General features: G+C 46.6%; 1 protein-coding gene across 9 annotated transcripts in view; it reads left to right on the top strand.

Moving 5' to 3' along the window:
* The window catches only part of tenm2a (teneurin transmembrane protein 2a), a 168,250-nt gene that overhangs the window by 18,697 nt on the left and 124,796 nt on the right, over nt 1-24,757 (top strand). For all 9 annotated transcript variants that reach the window (XM_055512570.1, XM_055512569.1, XM_055512566.1 and 6 more), the window contains exon 2: nt 20,298-20,641. In XM_055512570.1, coding sequence (XP_055368545.1) covers nt 20,416-20,641 — 226 coding nt within the window. In that variant the 5' untranslated portion in view covers nt 20,298-20,415. The remainder of the gene's footprint in view (nt 1-20,297; nt 20,642-24,757) is intronic.

Raw genomic sequence — 24,757 nt, 5'->3', positions numbered from 1 at the left:
GGGAAGAGAACAAATTGAATAAGACTTCTGGCAAGAGCGAGGATGAAATGGCTTTACAAAGTGGAGATATGGATGCTATTTTGCCACATAACTGACCACATTTTCAATCACCCCATTGTACTTAAAAGGCGATTGGGTTTTGTCAGCTGCATTGCCTGTGTGGCGCAGATACGTCTCTCTGTGTAGCGCATTCTCCTGCTTACTGCGGGTGACATTTCAGCTGTACGTTTGGGAGCATGCTGAGTTCTGTAAAGGTTGTCATAGCGAAGTCTTCAGAAAGCGTCTCTCCTCCCCGTCCCCTCTGTTCTCATCCGTCTTCACCTACCGCTCCGTTTCCCTCTGGCAGTAATTTTGTTTATGCCCCATTGCCGTCATTTTATCCTTTTTTCCCTTCCCTCCGTCTTATTAGTTCCTCAGCCTCTCTGTGTGCTGCTTTCATGCCATGTCGTTATTAAATACACCCACACTGCTCTTCATAGCAACCCATAATGCACAGCCTTGTTATATGTGACCTACTGTATCGCAGTAAACATGCAGTACCGACGCTCGACTCCTCGCTTTCCGCTCCTTTCATTTAAATGTTGTAATTCTTCCACACACTGCAGTTTATTTACTACTTCGTCTTTTCATTTTTGATCAGCTGTTACAGTAGATGTCTACCTCCCCAGCTAGTCATCGCTCCTTCTCTGTTACCTGTGACCAAACAGGGGGAGACAGACACGTTCTGCCATTCGCAGCCGATCGCTCTGGTCTTTTACTGTGGATTTTGGCTGCAGCCTATTTGTATGGACTGTTACAGCAGAACACACAGTGTGGTTTAAGTTCTACACCTGTTCGTTTACTTCCCACAGCGTGTGTGTGTGTGTGTGTGTGTGTGTGTGTGTGTGTGTGTGTGTGTGTGTGTGTGTGTGTGTGTGTGTGTGTGTGTGTGTACTGTACTAACGCCAGCAATTTCACAAGTTGCAGGTAAGAATTTACATTCTGTGGATGCCATATGGTGGGGAATGAAACAAAAAAAGATAAACAAGATATTAATAGTTCCCCATTAGAGGTGGATGCAGATACTCACTCAACTCAATGAAAGAGATTCACTGTAATCAAAAAGCAACAGGGTGAAATAACTTTGAGGTTGATCATTCAGAGGCATTTTTAATTACTAGATATGAATTTCACATAATTACACTCTGGGGCATGAGTTGTTTTTTTACTATCTCGTGTCACCGTGTCACGTTTTCGTGGAAAATACGATTCCCACAGATCAGTGTGGTGTTGTGTTATTGTGAAAAAGACAATAAGATGGTATTTCCAGCCCACCTGCCCCAACGCTCCCCTTCCCTGATGCCTCTCTTGCCTCGTTGGCATTTGCATTATGGTGTATGAGTGACAGCGGAGAGATGTGGATCTAGGGTAGTAATTAAATCAAGCTCTGCCGCTGTTAAACACGGGGCGTCCAGGGTTGACAATGCGTATTGACAAAAAATCTGCACAGATGTCAGCTGTCCCCTTTCCGTCCCAATTTTAAGTAATTTACCAATGCTGTCTAGCTAAATTGCTCATTTAGGGGCTGCAAAGTCAGAGGGAAAGGCACAGTAATTGAGAAAGTCGGGCATTTTGGCAGAGAGATAAAGAAAAAAGTGAGCACACCTTGCTTCTTTCAGGGAAGAAGATGTCTGATGTCTTACTTTTTCCCACCTTGGCAATCTCCATTCCGTTCCTTCCCCCCGTCTTCCCAGCTCGTCTGCTCTGCACAGCGAGCGGAGGAGAGCTCTCCTCTGGCTGCTGATGGTTAGACAGACGGAAAGACAAACAGCCACGAGAGGCTCGCTGGTGCTGGAGACACGCGAGGAATCAGGATGTTTAGCGCAGTTCGTCTTTCCGATTACAGGTTCGCATGATTAGAAGGCATCAACCAGCCGGGCCGGTTTGCCTGTCGTGAATTGAAGCAGAACCTCTACTGTACTACAGTGCACTGGCCCTAAAGCTTTCAGACCTCAGACAAACAGCGACCATATAGACCAGCTACATCCACGCACGCCTATTTGCACAATAAAGCAAATTAGCCCTTACCTATTCAGAGCAAAATTAACATTTAATTCACAATGAAAGCAGCTTTTAACACCATTCAGTGTGAACAGTACATCAATGGCACCAGGGTTAAAACTGTGTTTTTATGCTGCTAACTCTCGGAGCCATCGTGATTAAATGAGGAGTGTAAAGCGCAGAAGGGAAGAGGAGCTGCAGAGAGAAAAATGGAGAGAAGGGCACCTATTGGTGTGATCCTTATGAGTTTGTCTTAATTAGCATAATGAGGAAAAGAAGAGATTAAAAGAGAGCAGAGAGCATACTACCCGTTGCCATGGGAATAAAAGAAAGAATCGGTGATGGGACGGCAGTTAAAGTTGGGTCATCGATGGCCATTTGGAGTTGAGGGAAGAGGAGTAAAAGAGTGAATTTCCAATATTGAACCTAGCGTAATGCTAATTAAGTGGGAGGCCTAAACTTGTATCAGTGTGCTTAAGATTCAGGAGGAGACGGGACAGAGTTTATTAGAACAAATAAATGATCATGATTAGATTTGATTGGTTTCATGCTGCCGTTGTCTGTCTGTGTAGAAGTTTGCTAAGCCCATGGAGGCTGTAGGTTGGTTCTAGGCAGGACCTGTGGAACGATCCAAGAGTACAGATTCATGGTTCTAATGCTTACGAGAAGGAGATTTAAAATATGCCACATTATGTTCAATATGTTTTATTTGTTGATAAAGATCCAATAATTTTAGTAACAATAATTCAGTAACAGGAAGTCAGACAACTTTTCTATTTTATACAGTATGATGTCTTTGCTACAATGACTGATATTATATTTTAAGGCAGGTCTCGTTATCGCTTTCCTGTTTTTGTTGCCTTTTAGAAAGATTTTCATTGACAATAAAACATACAGAAAATATATACCAGAGATTTATTACAATGTCAAACCCAGTCAAGACGGGAGTATGATGATGTGCGTTGAATGCCGAACGGCAACTTTAAGGAAACAGAACCGGAACGGTTCCTTGTATCACACAAAAAAATCACTGAACAAAAAAAAATAGAATAAAAATGAGCTGTTTGTCACAAAGAACTGTTGCATTACAAAAGAGCTTGTCCTTGAAAAAAAAAAACAGAGATAAAGTCGTATGTCGGGTTCTCTCTCCAAGTGTCTGTATGTCGCCTGAACTACTGAATGAAGAGAGAGAGATAAATAAGACGCACAATGAGCGAAATGTATCTCATTTCCTTTCCCTCACAGTTTGTAAATTCTTGGTAAACCCGGGCTCGGGTGCAGATGCCGGTGTAAATGATGTTTTTTTTTTTTCTGTTCTCTTTGCCCTTGTTGCTTTATCTCTAGCTCACTCACCATACGGTTTATTACCTCCATTACTGAAAGTGAGATGGTTACAAGGAGACGGGAAGATTGGGAGAAGAAGGATAATATACTGGCTATTCTGAAAAAAAAAAAAATGATGCAGGTTCCTGGTTAATGAGACTCTTTTCCTGATCGACATGTCCACATGTGGCTTCATGTCCGTATTCACAGCGGAACATACTTACACCAGTTTGTTGTCGAGGTGCAACTTGTTTACAGGCCCTAACATGAACCTTTAGTAACTTCTAATGTTTTGAAGTCGCACACGCGCGCTCACTGCTGCGGCCGCTCATTTGCATGACAAAGGCCTCCTTAATTATTTAAGGGGCCTTATTTGATCAATAAAGGAGAGCTGTATCCGACTGCAGGGACAATCTGAGCCACTGGATTCTATAGGCCTTCATTATTCATGAGAAACACCGAAAAGGACCAGGCAAGAGGGAGGAAGGGGGAGAAGAGAGGGAGCGAGAGATAGGGAGCAACAACAAAGCAGCGGGGTCTTGTTTCATGTGTATTAAAACTTTTCCTTTTTCGGTGCTGATGAATATTTTAGAGACTTTGAAACCTAGATGGGACCTCTCTATCTGTAGGGGTGAGAGCGAAGGGGAAGGGTTAGGTGGCAACACCGCTGCTGTGGCAACTGTGGTTTGTCTCTCGGTTACAGGGTCACAGGTTTGAAAGCTGCAGTGTGTGTGTGTGTGTGTGTGTGTGTGTGTGTGTGTGTGTGTGTGTGTGTGTGTGTGTGTGTGTGTGTGTGTGTGTGTGTGTGTGTGTGTAAACTCAATAATATTGGGACTTACTAAATTTAAACACCGTCACTGACGGCCTCGCTGTCACTTGGAAATGTGGACTTCTAGAGTTGCACGGGCAGCGTGGACATGCACTCATGCAGAGTTTGCACATGGGTGACGCTTGTTTTGCACGCAAGGGTTATGGATTAGTCACAGGTACGCGTCTGCACTCCGGCACAGCCAGGGGGCGCTTATCTAAAAATAGTCCTAATCCCGCAGGCGCGTGTGCTCTGCCTGCACCCTGTCCTCCGGCCACGCCTGGAGGGCCTGTAGGCACAGGGCCGCCGGGCACGGCCTGCGAGCGCCTCAGCGAGCCGCTTCACACGCATTTACTCAGTATCGGCAGAAACACACATGGCCGCGTCGCATGAGTATGTATGAGTTGACATGTCTTGTGGTTTGCTTGAGGACTGAGGAGCTACAGCGAAATGGAAAATGACACATGTGCAGAACGCGGAGGTGAACATCATCCCACAACAAAAAACACGTAATTGTTCCCTGGTTAGAAATCCATCTACTTTTATTGACTTCTCTCCCTCCCCCCCACTGCAACACGCAGCTCATTTGGATCCTGCTTGATCAGGGAATTTTTTATGCAGCCTGATGCGGTTCAGCCTTTTGAAGAGTAGGCGAGAAGCAGAAGGAGAGCTGCGAAGCCGAGGGGCCACGAGCAGCTTCTGCTGGAAACTATTTAAATGCAACAAGCAAAGTGGAACTACTGCAGTTCCTGTTTCATGTTTTTCTTATTTGTTTTTTTGTTTTTATGTTATTTGCTTGAGGAAGTGACTTGATTTCACCGACACAACATTGTTACAGGTGTAAAATATTCACTTTGATAGAATTCCGATCTCAGAGTCAGGTGGAGTTCCTCGCAGGGATCATTTCCAAACTGGAACAAGGGAAGAGATGGTGGTCGTCAGGTGAGACGTGTCGAGGGATATATATTTAAATTGAGATCTTCTTTCAGCCACCGGTTATTTTGGAGGGGACGCATCTTCTGCTCACCTTTGCACACTCCAACTCGCGCACGTACCCGACACTGGAGCAAACATTCATAATTGGGATCAGTAGCTCTTTAGACTTTGACTCAGTTGCTGTCGTCATGCCAACCGACCACTTTCCCTTTGTGCCGCTCTGGGTTTGTGTAGAGATGGCAACTGCATAGAGATGCCTCGCGCAACACAGCAAAATGCACCAATCATTAGTCGCCAGGCCACATCCTCACGCCTTGTGTCGCCCGTGGGCTGATTATTTTTTGGTTAATGCAGCGTCCTTTGTTGCAGCTTGGCATCCTTCTAATGTAGGACGCAAGCTTTGTTTCACGCGGGCATGCGTCCGTGTTCCAAGCGTGTCAGCGTGCTAGTCTCATTAGGAGATTACTCCCGTTCCCCGGCGCCTCCCTGAGCTCCCGATTGGACCGAGCCCCGGCGGTCGCCGCACCTGTTGCGGCGGCGTCTGGAGAGCGAGGATCGCGGCAGATCTGCGCTGAGGCGAGACAGGGGAGTAGAGGGACGGAGGAGTGTTTGGGGAGCAGTTGGATTATGCATTATATATAAAACTACTAGACCTGCTGTAAAGAGAGTGACAGAGGAAAGGCTGAGACGAGTAGAACTTCTTCAGCAACACTCGAGATGTCAGAGATTTTTTCCCCTCGTCTCCTGAAAGCGACTGTCAGGCAGACAGACCTTCTCTGTTCTTAAAACGGCGTGTGCCTCTCCTCCCTGTGACTACGTCTGCTAATTAAATGCAGCCCACCCAAGAATAATCTAAATTGATCAAAGAATTATATTGAAATTAGTTTACAAGCAAAGTATATGTGCAGCATATGATCACCTAATTGGATTAAACTGCTTTTTATCACATCAGTCTGTCACCCTAGCTGGAAGATTAAGTGGTAGTGTTCTGTTAGCGCAGCCATCTGTGTATCAGAGGATCATTTTTGCCATAAATCACGATGATGAATTCAAGTTTCGCCCAGAATCTGTTATTAAACCCACACCAAGCGGCCTGTGACTATGTATATTATTCTCCCCGGCCAGGAATCCTTCAACGCACGTGCGCTGTCTTGTCTGATGCAATCGACAGTACTTGGAGCTATTATACCAAAACTCGTCCAATGAACAGATTTTCAGTGGGCTAAAGCAGCCCAGCTCCCGCCCAATCAGAGTCGCCGCTCCACTGGAGTCTGATCAGGTTACTTGAGCTGGAGTGCAGCGTTTGGAGTGCGGCTCAATCAGTGCCGTTAATGGATTAACAGGCAGCATGTAAATGTTGCCCCAGTGGCTCGGGCTCTCGCGTGCTCTCGTAATTGTTAACTATGAAGTTCACATCTAAACTAATAGCCGGTCTGATGCCATTATCCGGCGCTTCTGTTGCCAGTGGCAACCGATAGAGTCCCCGCTATCTGCCGCGCGGCGAGTCTGTCGCCGGCGTTTGAATGCGAGCGAGAGGGAGAGATAGACACAAACTCGGCAAAAGAGCGAGAATAAAGGAACATTATACAGAGGGAATCAAAAGAGAGATACTGGATTCTGATCATTCGGGGAGAAGAAAAGGACACACGCTGGGTCCTGACAGATGTAAATGTCAGCCGGATCGTGCGGTTTGAATGGCTCTGAATGGAGAATACCTATGTCTGTGTTTCCCTTTTTTACTCAAAACCTGTGATGTGTGCGCTGCAGGGGCTGAGACGCACGGCGGCCCAGAAAAAAGCATCGACCTTCCCGGCCCATTTCCTTTTACACTCCCACCGTACGCGTCAGCCGCCGCTGTGCGTTTTACCTGAGCGTGTTTGCTGATTCTTGGGGGCTTCTTCTTTTTTTTTTGTTTTGGCTCCATCTTCTCCCCTTTTCAGAGGGGAAGAGGTGCAGGCTCTTGATGTATCTCATCACTGAGCTCACCGCCACTGTCTCCCCTCGCCTTGTCTGCTCAAAGAGCTCTGGCACCCCGCTGGGAAAGATGAGAGGCTTGATTACAGTCAAATTAGCAAATGAGCAGGTTAATTACAGAACCAAATTCCTGTATGGGAACTGTCATTTCTCCGACTCACGCTCCCACTCCTGCTCAAGGAGGCTGAAGAAAAGGGGAGGAAGCGGGGTGGAGGAGGAGAAAAGGCTGGGGTGAATGCCCTCTCCTCCTGTTTTCAAGAGAGCTCCCCGGTTTCTGCCCCTCTTAACTCAGATGCTTCCCGTTTGAGGTTAAAGGGAAATGGTTACATCAATGAGCTATTTTTTTTTCAGAGGACACTTTTTTTCTGTTTTTTTCCCCCCCTCTCTGTCTCTATTCCCCTCACTCAGGAGACTGCATCAAACCCCTTACTCCGGCTTTCTACCCACTCTCCCGCTTACTGGCTTTCATCCTTCACTTCACAGGAGCCTTTGGGAGGCTTCAGATTTTTTTTTATTTGCTACAACCACGTAGAGAAGGAATTTCTAAGACATTGCCTAAAGTTTGCAAGGACGTTCCATTTCACACGCGGAGAAATCGGATGTGGAGTGAAGTCGCTCAAGAGAAAAGAAGAAGTAATTATGACAAATATATATATTTATTTTTCCCTTTTTCCAGCTGACCTCCGTTTGTGCAGGTCACTGTTGTTCAGTCGGTTCGTGTCACAAGCCGCGGATAAGTGTTTGGGAACATCCAAGAGAACATGTTACTTTGCCTTGCCCACTGGCTCATGTGCAGTTTGGTGTGTGTGTGTGTGTGTGTGTGTGTGTGTGTGTGTGTGTGTGTGTGTGTGTGTGTGTGTGTGTGTGTGTGTATGTGTGTGTGAGATGGATGGATTTTGTGGGCAGATGTGTATGAAGTCTGGAGCAAATGGAGTGAGAAGCTGAGCAGCTGGCGGAGGACAAGGAGCAGGCTAGTGGAGAAGATGGGAGGTTTACACACGCACACACACACCCACAAACACACACGCACACACTGGCAATGATGATTCAGCCTAGTGGTACACACAGAAGGCGACACGACTCACTCCAGTTCACTTCCCAGACGCCGTCATTTGTGTGTCACTCCTCCGACAGCCTCCTGCAACCGCCGCAAACTTAATTCCTCCTGCGTCGTCACCCAAGTGTCATCGTCTGTCACCGGCTCAGTAAATTAGAGTTTCACTCCGGCAAGTGTTTCAAGGGAATTCGTGTCGGGGGCGTGCGCGTAGTCATATCTCTTAATGGAATTGAAGTTGTGAAAGTTGGCAGTCGGCGCGTTATAGATTTTTATGGGTGCTTTCGTAGCCCGGGGGGAAACGCGCAGCCGTGTCAGAACTTGTGTGCAGGTACAATCAGAAAGCAGGTGAACTGAAGAGGCCTGTTTACCAGCTAAGAACAGCGGGGAACCATCTATACTTTATTCACAGTTCATATTTATGGATGAGGGAGGGGTGGGGAGGAGCTGAGGCTTTTCCCCCACAGATGTAGAATACAGTCCATCAGCAGAGGTTACGTCTGTAAAATCACAGCATCAGCACCCGCGTCCCTCTTTCTTCATTTCCCTACATCCATAGTTCCCTCCTCCCAGTTAGACAACACTATTGGATTCTTGGTCTATTCCAAATGAATTGAGCTGTGGCGCTCATGTCGGAATGAGCCCAGTCGATTGCCTAAATGTAACTATGCACAGTTATCGGCGCTGCAGCGGCAGCCATTTGCGGGGCGCCTAAACATTATAAACAAATAAAGCAGCCGTATTGCCTCCGGGCCCCTCGGTTAGGAATGCAATGCAGAGTCTGGTGAATGGGCAGCCAGCGTGAAATCCAATATAGCCCCGTGTGTAGAGGACGAGGGAGAACACTCCACTCCAATCTTCATCAGTATAGCGCTGCACAAGGCTGGTGCTGCTGCAGCCACCAGAACACAACCGCATCAGATGCGGCTGCTGCTGCTGTTTCCTTTAGCTCGCAGAGAAGAATGGGGGGGGGGGGGGCTGTTCCACGGAGGTCTCTGTGGCTGCAGGACTTCCCCACAGAGCTGTAATCAATCTTTTCAGCTAATCAGAGCAAGGGACTCAGGTGGTTCTTAAAAATGTCTTCAGACACCAGGTGGATCGGAAAAAAAAAAAGAAAAATGTCCTCGGGCGCCGCTGATTTCAAACATTTCGCCCACTCCTGCAGGGTTGTGTTTTATAGCGCCGCTTTGCTCCAGCCTAACAAACATTTTTTCTAAGTGTAGGTGTGGGGGGCATGAGAATCAACTTTAATCCACCGTCGCCTTCACATATTTTAATGTCTGTCGCAATCACAGCGGCCACCGTGAAACGGGCGATTGAGGGTGCAATTTCATGGCCGGCGGCGAGATGTTATTAATAGCTCAAGACGACGCCGACGACGCCGGATGCTGTGATCACCTTCCAGCACGACCGCCGTGGATGGGGCCGAGCGGCCCACCCCCCCCCTCGCGCTCCGGCCTGTTTATCTCCCATCGCCGTGTCCTAATGGCGCGGCGTGCTTCAGGAGCCGCGAGGGATAAATCACCAGGGGTCTGGGCGCTGAGAGACACGCGCGACCGTGTCCTCTGCGATATCCAGGAGCAGTTACCATGGAAACCACTATATCACTGGCAGTTATTGTGACATTGACCCAGAGCTGAGTGTGATGCCCCCGCCCCCCCGCGTCATTTGTTGCAGGGACGTCTTCCAGTGACCCTGTGTGATGTGCTCCGTGCTCCGCGAGACCACACACATAAACATCTGCGGCCCGATCGGACCCGCGCGCTCGCCTGCACTGCTCTAATGTGGCTTTGTCTTCTTTTTATGTGACCGCTTGTGTGTTAAGTGCATCCGAGATCAGGGACAAGGTTAAACGGTAACATGTGCCTCTCTTGATGTACGACCTTGGGGGCAACCTATCCCATCCATTCCCCTCCGCGCCGCTCAGATCCCCCGATACCACCTCTGCTGCCGTCCTCGCCGCTGACGCCAGATAACCCACAAACAGCTCATCATTACACCAATCTTTGTCCTTATTATAACAGAGATGAAGCTAATGTGACAATTGATTCCAGTAGCTTGTTTGCTTTTTTGTTCTTTAAAACACTCCAATCAGAGTGTTCCTCACATGGGGGGATTATGTAATATATCTAAATATGTCTTAGCCTTTTGGGTAGATAACCTTTTGGCATTAACACAAATATCTTTAGGTAAAAAACATGTAAAATGTGTGTTATCAATTAATATTTTCTTGGATGGAACCTTTGAACTGCTTATTTCCAAATATAGTATTTGGTGATGTTCTGACTCACTGTGCTCAAGGCTACATCAACCTGTGAAACTCCCTGCTCTTTCCCAGTGCATTTAATTTAACTCCAACTGCTGCATTAATTCATGTCTGTCTTTCGGGCAGCCATTATGGATGCGGCTGCTTTATAAAGAATCTTTTATGAGACAGCTTTGGCTCTTTGTCCAGCTCTTTCGCAAAGTGGCCCTTGCAGAAGCCCGTAGCCGTCTGCCATCTCCTCCTCTCACCCCTCGTTTCATTCCTTGTGCCTTTCCAGCCACATCCTCTCTAATGAAGCTAAATCTAGCATGCTAAATGGGACCAGTCAGCTATGTCATTGGCGCTGGAGTGGCTGGAGCTGTCGTCTACTGGCCTCGGAACGCGCAAACGCAGCTCTAAGACAATGAGTCTGCGGCTTTAGGAGGGCTGACATCCTGAAATATCGACACATGTGCCACATGTGTGGGCCGGAGAGAGCGGATAAAGTAACGGAGTCGGGATTTGTGTGTGAAAGTGCAACTGTAACTGCAGCTGAGATCGGCACTGTAGCAGAGATCAAGAGCCGAGAGACGCGCTCCGCAGGGTGCCGGCCCGTCGATTGTGCCGCGCTCGGCTTCAAAGTTCTCAGCTTCAGGATTTCATATAGAATCTAATGGCTTTGGAGTGTGAGTGCACACAGTAACACGAGTGGAAAAGCGCCGTAATATAGGACCCTACATGACAATCCAAAAAGCACACACTCGCACGGCGGCACGCACACACAGACACGCCAGCGCACACAATGTGTCAAATCTCCTACTGAAGTCCAATATATCCCTCACAAACCCATTAAAGGTGCTTCATACAACAGCCTCTCACAGAATACAGAGAGAGGGAAGTGAGAGCGGCACAGACTGAGAGGGAAGCGAAGCGGCAAGTAGGAGAGCCGTGCTTAAAGTCAAAGCACATTCAGGCGGATGGAAAGTGTACGTTTGAAACCCGGGGTTAGTCCTCTGGTATTTTACATATTAACACACTTTTTTGCTTATTAGGTCGTTTGAAATTGAACAAACGTAAGCACGGATAAATATTATGAAGAGTTTCTCTGTGTCATTTGTAGAGGATTATGGCATAAAAAGATGTGCTATCCGAGCTCGCTGCGGTTTCCCGAGCTAAAAACGAAGCGATGCCGTATCTGCCTCGCTCAGCAGGAGCTAAATCCTGTTCTAAGTGATACCAAGAACAAGGGCAGAAACTGGAGAACACTGATTATAAGCGTGTGGCGAAGAGGACTTAGTCAATGTTTTGTTGATAAGTGACTCCATGCTTCACAATCAGCCATATATGATGTATTTGCCTTTACATATTCAGGCTCATATAATGTTTTTTTTTTTGTTTTACTTTTTTTTTCAACCAAAGACAATGAAGTACCGCATCCTGACATCTCCCTGCTCCACACATGTTGCCATGGTGTTTTTAATACCTGTGTTTATCCTCTTATGGCACAAACTTTCAAGTGCAATAAGCTTTGCTATTTTTATATGTTTGCAGAAACTTTTCAGTTTAAGTAAAGTAAAAACTATGCATTATTGGAGAACATGCTCTATTAAGGCCTGCTTCCGTTTTTATGCTTTCATGCTTCGTTTTGCGAATCCCCATGTCAGGAGGTTGTTGCCCTACAGGCAAGTTGTGCCGAAGTTATTAAATAAATGACTGTAACTTGTTCCTGACCTGCAGTACACGTATTTACCTGCTATAGAAGTAAGACGCCCATGCACGGATGCCAATCTGCTCTCGTTCCCGTTCTCTGCCGATTTGACATTTCAGCCAGAGGAAATGACTCGTCTCTGGCATTTGTTCACTGCTCTGGGGTGGCGCAGCCTTATAGCTGCTGTCATTCAAACTGTTTAATGTGTATGTTGGCGCTGCACTTTTTTGTTTAGTTAAACAATGGCTGACTCTCCTCTAAAGAGACGGAACAGCGGCAGAAATGGCCCCTGTGTACTTTAGCATTTCACCTCTGCATAGATTATCGCCCCACACGCACACACACACACACACACACACACACACACACACACACACACACACACACACACACACACACACACACACACACATAGGCAATGCATGTTATACAGCGAAAGCCAGCCAAAGTCCTCAGTGTGTCACCTCTGTCGTGGTGTTAATTAGACAGTGTCACCGTCTGTCCCCAGTGACATTTATTGCACATTTGAATATTTTACTCAGACAGATGGTAAGAATGTCAAGGCATGACACTGAGTTATTAAGCCCTGGCCCTCTCCCTGGGAGACAGAAAGCAGGGCTTGTCAGCGCTCAGTCGCTTTAATAACTCAGTGGCGCCGCGGCGGCAAAGTTCGCCGTGACTCCGCGTGCTGCAGCTACAGTAGCTTCGCGGGCGCACACGCACTCATGTAAACACTGTCCACAGGAGGAATAGCAGGGACCCCCCCCCCCCCCACACACACACACACACACACACACACACACACTCCCCCGGTGAATAAAAGAACAGGCCGCGGCCGCGTGACTTTGTGCGTCTGCAGACTTCAGTGCTTTTGTGCGTCGCGCGTGACCTCCACCGCCGCTAACGCCGCTATAGACGATACCCGATACGCAGCGCGCCCTCCACGTTCATCCGGCCGCGTTCTGCAGAATAATGAATAAATGTTCTGTCGCCGCTGAACCTCAGGGTCAGTCGTTCCGCCGCGTACGTTGCCGTTCTCCACCTGGCTGCTGCGATCTCTCCAGGGGATCAATAAACTATGTCATTTTGTCAACATTGGGTGCAAAATCAATTATGCATAAAGTCTTGTAAATGCTGAGAAGGTGAGCGCTTTTGTTTTCCTACTGGCCTTGAATGAAGGAACCAGACGAATCGGATTGCAGATGTGCCGTTTTATGACATATGTGTGAGCAGGCTTCGAGGTCGGGCCTCGCTGGCATGAGGCAGGGAGACCTGGGTGAAAACGCTCTGCTGGCAGGTGTTCGGTCGGATGCTAATCAGCTGATGATCAAACAATGGCAGATTGCGGGACAGAAGCTGAGGCCGCGGTCTCTGCGGTGGAAGGTGAACGAGGAGACGCCGGAATCTGAGACCGGATCGTGCTTCGCCTGGCAACGCTCGGGCGGAACATATTGCGGCGGGTAAAGCGAGACGATTGGAACACGCTTCCAGTCGCGTCGGACCCGTGTTAGCGAGACCACACATTAGCGCCGTCCTCTGCTTTTCCTGCTGAGGGGAAAGTTCCAGTTTGTGGCGCGTGAGGAAAAAGGCAACACATCTTATAGAGCAAACCTAGGAAACCTGTTAAGTGTGTAAAAGCAGTCAGAGAGGAAACTGAGCTCACTTGTCAACACTATTACATGGTACATTTGCTAAACTGACACACTGCTACTTAAAGATTACGCTGTAAAATTTGCATTAACAACTGAGTGAACACAATTTCAAGTTGTCTTTTTTCTTTTTTTTTTTTCTTGTGGCATCTGCCTGAAATAGGTCCCGGTTTTATGGAGAGAGACTCCAGAGAGCACATTCTCTAGATGTTACAGACCCAGTAGTGGATGTGAATGCCCTTTAATGCAGATAAATACTAGACAAATATTGATTTGTTGCTGCTTTCTTTTCTGTGTGTGCTGTAACAAGCCTCCAAAGTGGACTCCTGGCATCCGCTGCGAGTGTATATAAAAAATAAAAAAAATTCGACTCTATAATATAAGCCAGGTTTGTTTGGTTATTCCGGTTATATCCTTCCCTCTGTCTCCGCGTCTCATTCCCACAGCTCATTCTCATCTTGTCTGTCATTTCTCCCATGAGTTTCTGAGCTATGTGTAATTACCTAGTTTGTTTGCACCTTGGCTCTAACTGCCTGTCTTGTCACAGCCAGCCCCGCGTTCGCAGGAAGCCTGTGTGTCGGCGTTGGTGCCAATCAGTCTTTAGCAAATATGGGTGTGACAGGCAAGAGGCGCGCGGCGGTGCCAGCGAGCTTCTCGGCACACGTGTGCTTCACCCGGCGCCCGCTCCGGCAGACACGCGGAGACGGAGAGAGGGACCTTGTCGTCTCTAATCCCTTTGTTTTGAGTCAGATTAGAGCTTTGCGAGGCGTTTGCGAGGCCTGCAGAATGTGGATTTAAGGATTAGTCTAATAAACAGAGGCTCTGTGGCACTCTGCAGCCCAGTGTGGAGATTACACACGCGCAGAGAGCGAGGCAGAGCGAGGGGCGGCTCGCCCGACCTCCCCTTAATTTCCATCCTGACAAATGAGGGGAGAAGAGACACGGGGGGAGAAAATGGAAGGCGGATGAGGTCTCTCCCGGCTGATCGGTGCGGCGGGTTTGACTTTGAGTCACGCGTGCGGCTGTCATGCGACGCTCTCCTCAACCTCAGCCATACGTTCTAATTATTGCACCCAGGCCTCGGTTTTCCCCTCGTTCCAATGGAAAATGTAGAACATGCACAGGACAGGAACTCATTCGTTGTGCAAGCTGCTAATTCTTTTCTTCGTTTTGTTTGCTTTTCAGCATGATAATCAGTGCACAGACGTTTGAACCCTGACAGAACTAGGCTCACTCTCTTGTTTTATTTTAGTAAGTGACCTTATTGTTTTGTGGCACCGCAGACGAGAGACAGTCTAATTTGTAAAGCCTGCCGCCGACTCTTACCTGCTAATGAGGAGCTCCAAACCCTGAGATCTACGAGCCCTCACTGCATTGAACATGCAAAAAGGAACACGATCATCAAACAAGTGGAGAGCCCCATGCATTTCATTAGCAATATTATATTACTGCTGCTGCACTGTGCCTCTGCTTTAAGACAGCTAATTGTGAAAAATCACTTCAGTGCATCAATATCACAACAATGTCAATACAAAAAGAAAAACTGTGCCAGCAAGTGGTGACGGAAGTGGTGAACGCCATGACTGATCACACTTAATAAGCGAGATGTTTTTTTTCTCTCTCCCTGTTTGAGTCAAAGAGGCTTCGGAGGTAATGGGGCGAGGTGTGTGGGAGAGAAAGTGATGAAATGTTTCCTGTCCTGCACGCCCCTCAGCTGTTGGCTCACAGATCGTCTTGGAGTCAAAACGGGCCGCGCTTTCCAATTGAACTAGAGCCACGCAAGCAGCCTCAGCCATGCTTTTATTTGTTCTTTTGCCTTGAGAGCGTATATGGCTGCGTAATACTGTATTTGTGTGAGCGTGTGTGTATTTTTTGCCACTGAGTGTGTATGTGTGAACTTTCAATGCCACCCAGAGATCGAAGACATGATTAATGAGTCTCGGTGATGAGGAGCCTCTCGGTCGGACATCCTTCCAAAGCTCAGACGAGACGCGCTTGTGTGTGTGTGTGTTTGAGTGTGTGAGTGTGTGAGTGTGTGTTTTAAAGAGCAAACAATAGAGGTCACAATATGTTTATGGACCTATATTGTAAAAGTGTAATAAATATACTAATACACAAACACACACACACACACACACACACACACACACACAGGAAGTACCGATAATAAAAGGTGCTTCGCTGCTCCCTTGACATTGAAGCTGCACTGAGACCAAACTGCACAGATATGTATCTTATGTTTTTATTCATGCATATTTAGTGTTTGAATACTAAATGATGATACAATGTTAAAAGTAATTACAATGATTTAGTTTACAGCCTCAGAAAGTTCAAAATAAGGATAATAAGGGTTTGCACTCAAAGATATGATGTCAAGTATAAGCTGCTCATATGGGAAATCTAAGCTGTAATTGGATTGTTTGATGAAATGTATATAATATTATAATCTGAGCCCAATTTAGAGTTTGAGGAGGAAGTCATTTGTGTTTTAAATTAATGTTTCTTTGGTAATCTCACAAAGATTTTTACACCCTGCTCTCTCCCGTCTTTAGTTTCTTTCAGTCACTCTGTGTCTTCCTCTCTTTGTCTTTGTGAACAAACTGTGTAAACAACTTAATTTGAGCAGCAGCACGAAAAAAAAATCACACAAAATTGAAGCCAAACACTTTATAGCCACAATTTTGTCTTTTGTGATAACAGGGACTCGTGTTTTCAATAGGCCATCTTTTGCTATTCAATTCCTTTCAAAAAAAAGAAAAAAGAAAAACAAGTGAGAAAGAAAAAGACACCAAATGAACAACTTCATCTCCTGTTGACAAAGAGTGCTGGAAGAGTAGAAGAATCTTCTGATGGAAAAGCTCCATGCTGTGTTTTATCAGGCTTTTAGCTGCCAGTCTTATTTGGCTGATTGTTGCTTTTGGTTTGGTTACAATTGAATTAAATGAGCCAGGTAATGGCTGCTTTACAGGCTCCTCTAATACAACGATAGACTAAGATGAAAAGACAATGAGATGCTTAGAATGAGCCGTAATGAACAATGCAGATACAAGGGAGAGCCACGGTTTAATGATACAATGAAAGCCATACATTGTGTTCATCTATTGGACACAGAAACTACAAAGGCTGCGAAATATTTTTATTTAATTAAGACATAAGCGAGTGAGTGTAACAACAAAACAGCAATTTGTAAAACTGCAACTCTGTTACTACTTTCATAGACAGATGGAGTGAAACGCTGACTGATAAGTCAAGCGATGTCATGGACCCTGGCTCACAGAGAAAACGGGCACGCTCTGCCTTTGCACTCCGCTCGTTGGCTGCAGCCTAGGAGTCATCTGGACAGGAAGCCTCCTACAGCGTGATGGCCCCGAACAGCATCTATAGCAGCACTCACCCGCCGCCTCCCTGCTTATTTACTTGATGAATGAGGGCAGCGGCTGGATGGGATCTCCGCGGCTAATTGTCTACGGGTATCTCGCCAATCTACATGCAACCATTACGAATGCGGTGAAATAATACGCGGCGCCGAGCCGGGCCGGGTCGATCGCGATCAGCGCGCTTCCCTGTCTCCGCGGGCGCTGTCTTCAGGCGGATTCCGGGCGTGATGCAACAAAACACAGAATTACCTGAGGCAGTTTAAAACCATAAATGCACTGATGCACCTACTGTTGATCCACTGCTGGCTTTTTATAGAGCGGCCTGCTTTTTATTTTTTGGAGAACAAATGAATTAGTCATCTCAGTAGGAGTTCGACAAGCAGTTTGAGGAAAAAGAAACATTTTCGTGGTTAAAGTTTTAATCAGTGTTCGAGCAATTATGTCAGACTGTGTTTTCATTTGGAAAGCTGGGGAAAATTAGATGCTTATTTTTGGCGTGTTCATTCGCCTGTGTGCATTAGCATATCCTAAATATTCTTCGAGTGTGTCTGTCTGATCCTTGTCTGTGGGATCTGCTCACATTCCCTTTCATATCCGCGTTCGCTTGTTTTCACGGCTGACCACACTGAATTGGGAAACCATCTCGTTTGATGCTCGCCAGTCTGCTGATGTCATTAGCTTCCCATTAACTGGGTGTGATTCCTAGTTACAGTGGATTTACATTGTGTCATCCTCCGCCGCCTTCCTCCCAGGTTCTTATTAGCAGGGAAAATGCCATCTTCTGTACCAAACGTCACCTCTTTAATTTCCAGAATGAATTCTCCACCCTCTCCCTCGGCTTCCAATTACATTTCTCATTCTGCCGGGATTTCACGGTCACTTCACGGTCACACGCGTGTCTCTCCTCTCCTTGGCCGAAGCAGCTCCTTCAAGTCTGTCGTCGAGATGCGTTTCTCGCGGGCAGTCGGTACATGTTTGAGTGAGTTGCGGGTGTTTCCATATGAATATGCATGTACAGTATCTGTGCATGAAATGACGCTACGCAGCCAGTCAGAATGACAGTGAGCCGTTATAGTTCTGATAAATGAGATAATCCGCCTCTGTGCGATGACCGGGGGAGGCTGGGCTGCTGTCACCGCAGTAATTAACAAGGAAAAGTTTGGTGCGCGTGTAGCAAAGTGTGTGCCTCAGCGACCTTGAGCACAAACACCTGCGTGGGCGCGACGTGATTGATATGCGTTCCAGATTCCGTGATTGACCCCCTCGGCTTTTCCTACATTATCCATCTTTTCCTCATTCCGCGTCCTTTCTCTGCCTTCGACTAAAGCAACGCTAGCCCACTTCCCGCCGTCCTTCAAGCGCGGGTTTGACGTGACCTTGACGTGCCACCAGCTCCAGAGGTGGAGCAGCTGCACCAAACCCCTGGTCTGACGGTTTTTCCATGCATCTTGCTACTTAATGAGCTTTATTAGTCCCAACGTAGCATTGCACCCCACAATATTCAAAAAGAACAGTTTAGTCAAGCTCATTTAGTCAGTTTTGCACCCTGGCCAGAGCCCCAGCCATCGTCATACTGAGTCAGGAGACCTACAGTAGAGGAGTCAAACCCACTCACACGCCCCGTTTGCTGTAGCAGCCGTCAGAATGTCCCCGGCTTTCCTTGAGCCACTTTCCTTCTCTATTTCCTAACTCTCCATTCAAGGTACAAACACATTAGGGCTGAACTCCTAATAGCCTGTGTGATGGATGCCGCAGCATAATGAGCTCTTTATGAGACTTAATACCTACTGTTAATCAATGGACATAGCAGGGCACTTTTCAATACCACCTTCTAAGCATTTTAAAATGAGCCCTCATTGAATAGATTGACTCCCATTCTGTACGCTTCCCTCTCAGTTTTCGCCATTCTCCTTCTTTCTGTGTCCCTGCGTGAAATTAGTTACATCACATATTCCGAATCAAAAGCCGCCCGCTCCGAAATGCCCTTGCCTCCTCTCATATTGATAAATACTGTCCAGACTAAAAGATATTTTGATTAAACTGCGGAGCCACGCTGTAATTCAGTGGGTGGACCAGACTTCCCTGGGCCTGAAGCAATAGAAACATGTGTGACCTATTTATTACCATAAATATCCCATACAGGCAGCTGCTGGAAGCGTTCTCGTCAATTACTGCTGGTTGTCATATTGTTGTACTTTGATCTTTGGCTGCTAATGCAGTAATTGCTCGAGGCCACTACACTAGTATCACTCTGCATTAGCATCACAATCGTGTATAATCTGCGGGCGCAAGTATAGGATGTGAGTAGATGACATGGACCGGTGGTGATGCAACGGGACCGGACAGATCAGGTGTTTGCATGGAGGAAACGATGTCTGCTCGTGCGTGCTGTGCGCTTGTGTAATGAGTTGTTTCACAAGCTGCGTTGAGTTCAGGTAACTCGTGTGCAGGAACAGGTGGCGCCATACTGTATATGTGCACCGTGTGTGTTTATGAAATTCTCTATGTGTGTGTCTGCATCTGGGTGTGTTTGATTATCCCTTACAGCCTCTGAGGGAGCGGGATTCATTCTCACTTTGATAATGAGGGAGAGACTAGCAATGCCCTTAAGTCATTTCTCCTCTTCTTCATCCTTCCTGTTGCTTCCGCGGCTGCATTTGGTTTTTTTTTTCTTGCTTTCTCACCCTTTACCTTTTTTTTTTTTCAATCGGTATAATCCACGTCTCAGTCTGTCTGTTTCCCTCAACGTTGCCAGTCACTTTCGCTTCCTCGTATATCGTCGCCGTCTCGTGTCACTGTTCGTGCACTGTTGACATCAGTTTAGGATGATGGGGCTGTGTTCCAGTCGCTCTCTGTTTCTGTGTCACAGATTTAAATGCTAGCTGACCATTTTCAGCCGTCCGGTCGATGGCTGGCTATCTCCATGGACCGCAGCACTGGTAGCTCCGTTTCTCCCCACAATAGCCTTACTTATCCCACATCAATACTCCAATGTGTTGTATATTTGCCTGGTTGCTCGAATGTCCATTCGCCGCGCTCCCTCCTACCCAACTCCCCCTGTAGAATCTCTGGGGAGTGCAAAGCAAGAGTGAGTCACAGCAGTGCATCCATTAATTTTATACCCACCTTTCACTGTCTCTTCCACTCTCTCCATCTCTCCCTCTCTCTATCTCTGTGTTCCAGGTGACTGAAGTGGAGATTGACATTACAGTGGCCCGCTAGGAGGCCTCTCCATCTCTGCACACCCCACCACCGCCTCCTCCACTTCCCACTTTTCGCAATCCTTCCCCTCCCCGCCGGCATGGATCTGAAGGATCGTAGGCACCGCTCCCTGACCAGGAGTCGCTGCTCCAAAGACTCCCAGTTCAACACGTCCTCCCTGGATGCAAACGAGTGCCGCGTGCCCACCCAGAAGTCCTACAGCTCCAGCGAGACGCTCAAGGCCTTCGATCACGAGAAGAGGCTGCATTATGGCGGTTGTGTCACTGATCTGGTCCACCACGAGGCAGATGAGTACCCCAGGCAAGGTGAGTGGAACAAAATAAAACGCAAAACATTAAATAACATTTTATAAAATATGTGTTTTACCTAAATCCATCTATTATCCATTCATACTGTTTTTCTGCATCTGTACACTAATCTGCAGCCAGATGTAGGTTAGCTTAGCACGATAGCTGGGTTTAAGGAAAAAAATGTGTTGGTTGTGTCATTCTTTAATAATGAGATATTTTAAACCATAGAGACATTATTTTGTTTGTATGTTTAGTTTGGACGAAACCAGATCCCTAGATTTGTGCTAAGCTAAGCTAAGCTAGCAGGACGCTCGCCCCACCTTCATATTTACTAAACATTAAAGCGGTACCAATCCCTTGAGCTCTTTGTCAACACAGCAAACTGAGTGGATAAAAGTAGTCCCCCCAAAAAGCCAATTTGCATAAAACACTAGGTAGATTTTTATTAGTCACAGAAGAGATGTTTTTGCAGGTTCCGTTAAAAGGGAACTAATGAGATGTCACGCGGTTCCGGGGTTATAAAATGTTTTTCTAGATGTGACAGATAACGAAGGCTGCCAAATGCAGCTGAAAAGCAAAAACAAGAATCTCAAGGATGCTGCAATTTCCTGTGGAAATTTTACCAATTATCGGTGCCGTCGGTGCAGCTCCAGTCGTTTGCCTGTCCAGCACACAAGGTTGATCCCAGCACATCTTAACACTGCACCTTTAGAGCCCTTCCAGTTCTTTTTGTATGATTCTTTCATTACTGCTATCACACATTCAGCAGTCACATTGTTGCACATGTAAAAGTTTTCCAGCTGTGTACTACTTTTAGCCGCTGCATGTTTCTTGGGAGGCTTCTGTGGCAAGCTGTTAATGTAATCAGATGCTGTAAATGCTGCACTTTGCAACAGAGGACTAAAGCAGACCTTTAGCACTGGCAAGCCTGTCATAATGAACTTCTGTATCCCCCAGTGAGCAAGTTAGCCGATAGGCCGATAGGTCATCTCCACCGTGCTTGTGCACTGTGACTTTGTATTTGTGTGTGTGTGTGAGCACATGTGTATATTGCAGAGGGACATGAAACAGGCAGTATCGATCCCCGGCTGGTGAAAGGAGTCAGACTCAATGGGATTGATCTGTGCTAAGCTCTGTTTTCTCTGCATGGGCACAGAAAGCAGAGAAGGAGAGCTGAGAGCAATTCAACACAACAATGCAGAAAATAGTAGAATGCCATTAAAATCCCTTCCAAAAGAAAAAGAATATATTGAGAGTCCTTGATGGTATTTTTCAAATGAAACGTCTTCATTATGAGCAGGCTAACTGTCAAGGTTTCATGTTTAACTGTGGGTGATTTCAAGAAATAGGAGAAATGGATCAATCTGGCAGTAGTTTAGGAAGAAAATGTGTAATGGCACCAGGATTCCTTTTTTTTTTATTTTTAAGAAAGGGCCGTCACAACAGTAAAGTTTGTCGTACGGAGACAAAGGTCTAGTAAAAAGATGATTGATTGGCGAAATGGTTGAAAAACTGGTCAGTCAGTGGTGTGTGCTGGTCGGACGCACTCCAGTGCCGCGCTGAGCTGACCTCACACCAGGCAATCGCCGGTCGATACCACGGTCCTCTCAGCCTATCAGCTCCCGCCAAAGCCCAGAGCCGCAGATGCATCGTGGGAAGTGTGGCCACAGGAGACCAACAGTGTTGCAGCACCATATGGACTGTGACACCACGGGAGGAGTAATGCTGGAAGGAGGGAGAAAGAAAGGGAGTTGGAGTGCGAACGGCGGAGCGAAAGAGGGAGCGGATAAACGGAGTCTTCAGCTTTATTTAGTGATATTTTTATAACTAGACAGAATGAGGCATCGAAACAATGTGTTCTTCGCTTCAACAGCTTGTAGTTCAGAGGCAAGATGGCACGAGTAGACAGAAACTTTTCAGAATTTCTTCACAAGTAACAAGTAAAATTGGACATCAGGGAGACGAGATTCAGATAACGCTCTTGTTTTATTCAACGGCTCGTTTAACGGGGACATCTGATGTCTGAACTGACCTGTGCCATTAGTAATTCATGTGAAAAACGCGATTAGCTTTGATGAAACTATAATGATGTTGTTGTAACCGCGCCATAGACGTCAGGAGGTCATTCCACGCTGTTCTCATACTGTAATTCTGCTTAAACGGTTATTTGTGGCACAACCAATTCACAGTTCTGTGGTGTGATAATGCATATTGACGTGCCCTCACAGCTGCCATTATATTCATGTGCGAGACAGAAAGTTGCAAGTCGTGCACAGGTGGGACTGGCGCGAGCACGTACTGTACAGTACAATTACACAAATTATTGTCATTATCAGGCCATCTGTGGAAGCCGGCGAAAGGTTCATGCTCCCGTTATATTTATCCTGATGATTTCCATAATATGTGTTGCTTTGGGTTCCTGCAACCTGCGTGGCCGAGCTCAGCACGACGAGATGGTTTTTTAAAAGTCAGACTTTTGGGCTGTTTTTGTAATTTTGGAAAAAAGAAAAAAAAAACATTAACATTGAGTTATGCAGTGCAAATTATTAGGAGCATAGCAGATGTCGTGAGGACGTGTCCCGCGCCAAACCCAGAACGTCGGGACGTGACTCTGGAAGGAAAACTCAACGCTTGGCTTCAGTTTGAAATAATCTTCCACTGTATTTTAAGCAGATTAAAAAAATATGTAAATCTTTTGTGTCTTTCATGTAGATAATTCAAATAAAAAAATACCTTTATTTACATTATTGTTAAATCTCAGTTGGAACATGTTTCAGCTCTGTGTTTCCTGAAAACAAAAATACTTGACCCCTTGTCCTTCTTTTCACTGAGGTTGTTGATTTCAAAAAATATTATGTTCTTTCCAAGCCTGTTAGTGAACTGTGCAGCTTTAAACAGAAATAATAAACAACTGACCATAGTGACCTGTAGTGTGAACTGTGCAATGCAAGATCAGTGTTGCACTCGCTCCAATTCTGTAATTCCTTCTCTTTTCATTAGGCAGCGATACAATATCTGCACCAAAAGGCAGATTACAGACGTTACACACGTCTTTATTGTTAACTGATGTTGTGAAAATGTCAGACATAAGTCTTGGGCCTATTGTTGGAAGAACATGGTGGAACACCAACACTGAATATTACAGTATGCCGCTATTGTTTTGCAGTACAATATTCAAATCACACTAGACATCTCCGGCACATTCGCTGCGCCGTCTAAAACTGTAACTTCAGTTTGGAGCTGTCCCACATGGCTCCTTGCAGCTTTTGATGAAGCAGGTTTGGTGGCGTCTTCCAACAGACCCCCCGCTTTCATTGGATCTCAACTCCGCTGTTTCCCCATTACGCGCTCGTCTCTTGGATGAGCACAGCCAAATAACACGTTCCTTCCTCGCCATAACGTGCAGCCGCCCGGAAAGCTCATTAAGCGCGTTCACTATTTAACACCACAAAGCAACGTACAGTATTTGACAACATCCGTGATCCCGACGAGGTACAAGGTTCATTCACATGCAACCAGAAACACCAGAGACATATTTGTTTGCTTTATTCCCCTCCTAAAATTGGAAGCGGTTTCCCGTGGTGTTTTTTTCAGTGGGTTAATGTGGGCTAAGTAGGATGCTAAACTGCTAATCCCTTGACAAAAATAAAAACGTGACAAATGTGCAATTTCTAATACGCCGAGAAGCTCCCGTTGGCTGAATCCGCCGCTGCTGCCTGTCTGTGTTTGTCTGCTGTCTCTCACCTCTCTGCCTCCCTGATCTCTCCACCCCGCGCTGAACATCCCCCCGTGTGCTCTCGCAGCCCTTCTCCGCGCCCGCTATTCGGCGCGTCCCAGGAGTGTGTCGTCGCTGCAGTTCGGCCTCCAGACAGCGGGCATTATCACAACCGCGGCGGCCTCTGGAAGCTTTGGCCTTTCCTTTTAGAAGGATCTAAATGAGACCCTCTACATTCTCCTCTGCTGCTTTGCCCCCGGGGCTCGAAACCACGCAGAGAATCCACCACCCACCTGCCTGCCTCACTGCCCGGACAGCGTTCAGCATCCTCCACTGTCCCCACTCATTCTCCCTGTCTCTCTCCCTCCCTCTCTCTCTTTCTTCGAAGGCTTATCTTTCCATCTCTCACTTTCTTT

This window comes from Betta splendens, chromosome 10 (genome assembly GCF_900634795.4).
Source record: "Betta splendens chromosome 10, fBetSpl5.4, whole genome shotgun sequence".
NCBI lineage: Eukaryota > Metazoa > Chordata > Actinopteri > Anabantiformes > Osphronemidae > Betta > Betta splendens.
This window is presented reverse-complemented; position numbering and strand designations above follow the sequence as displayed.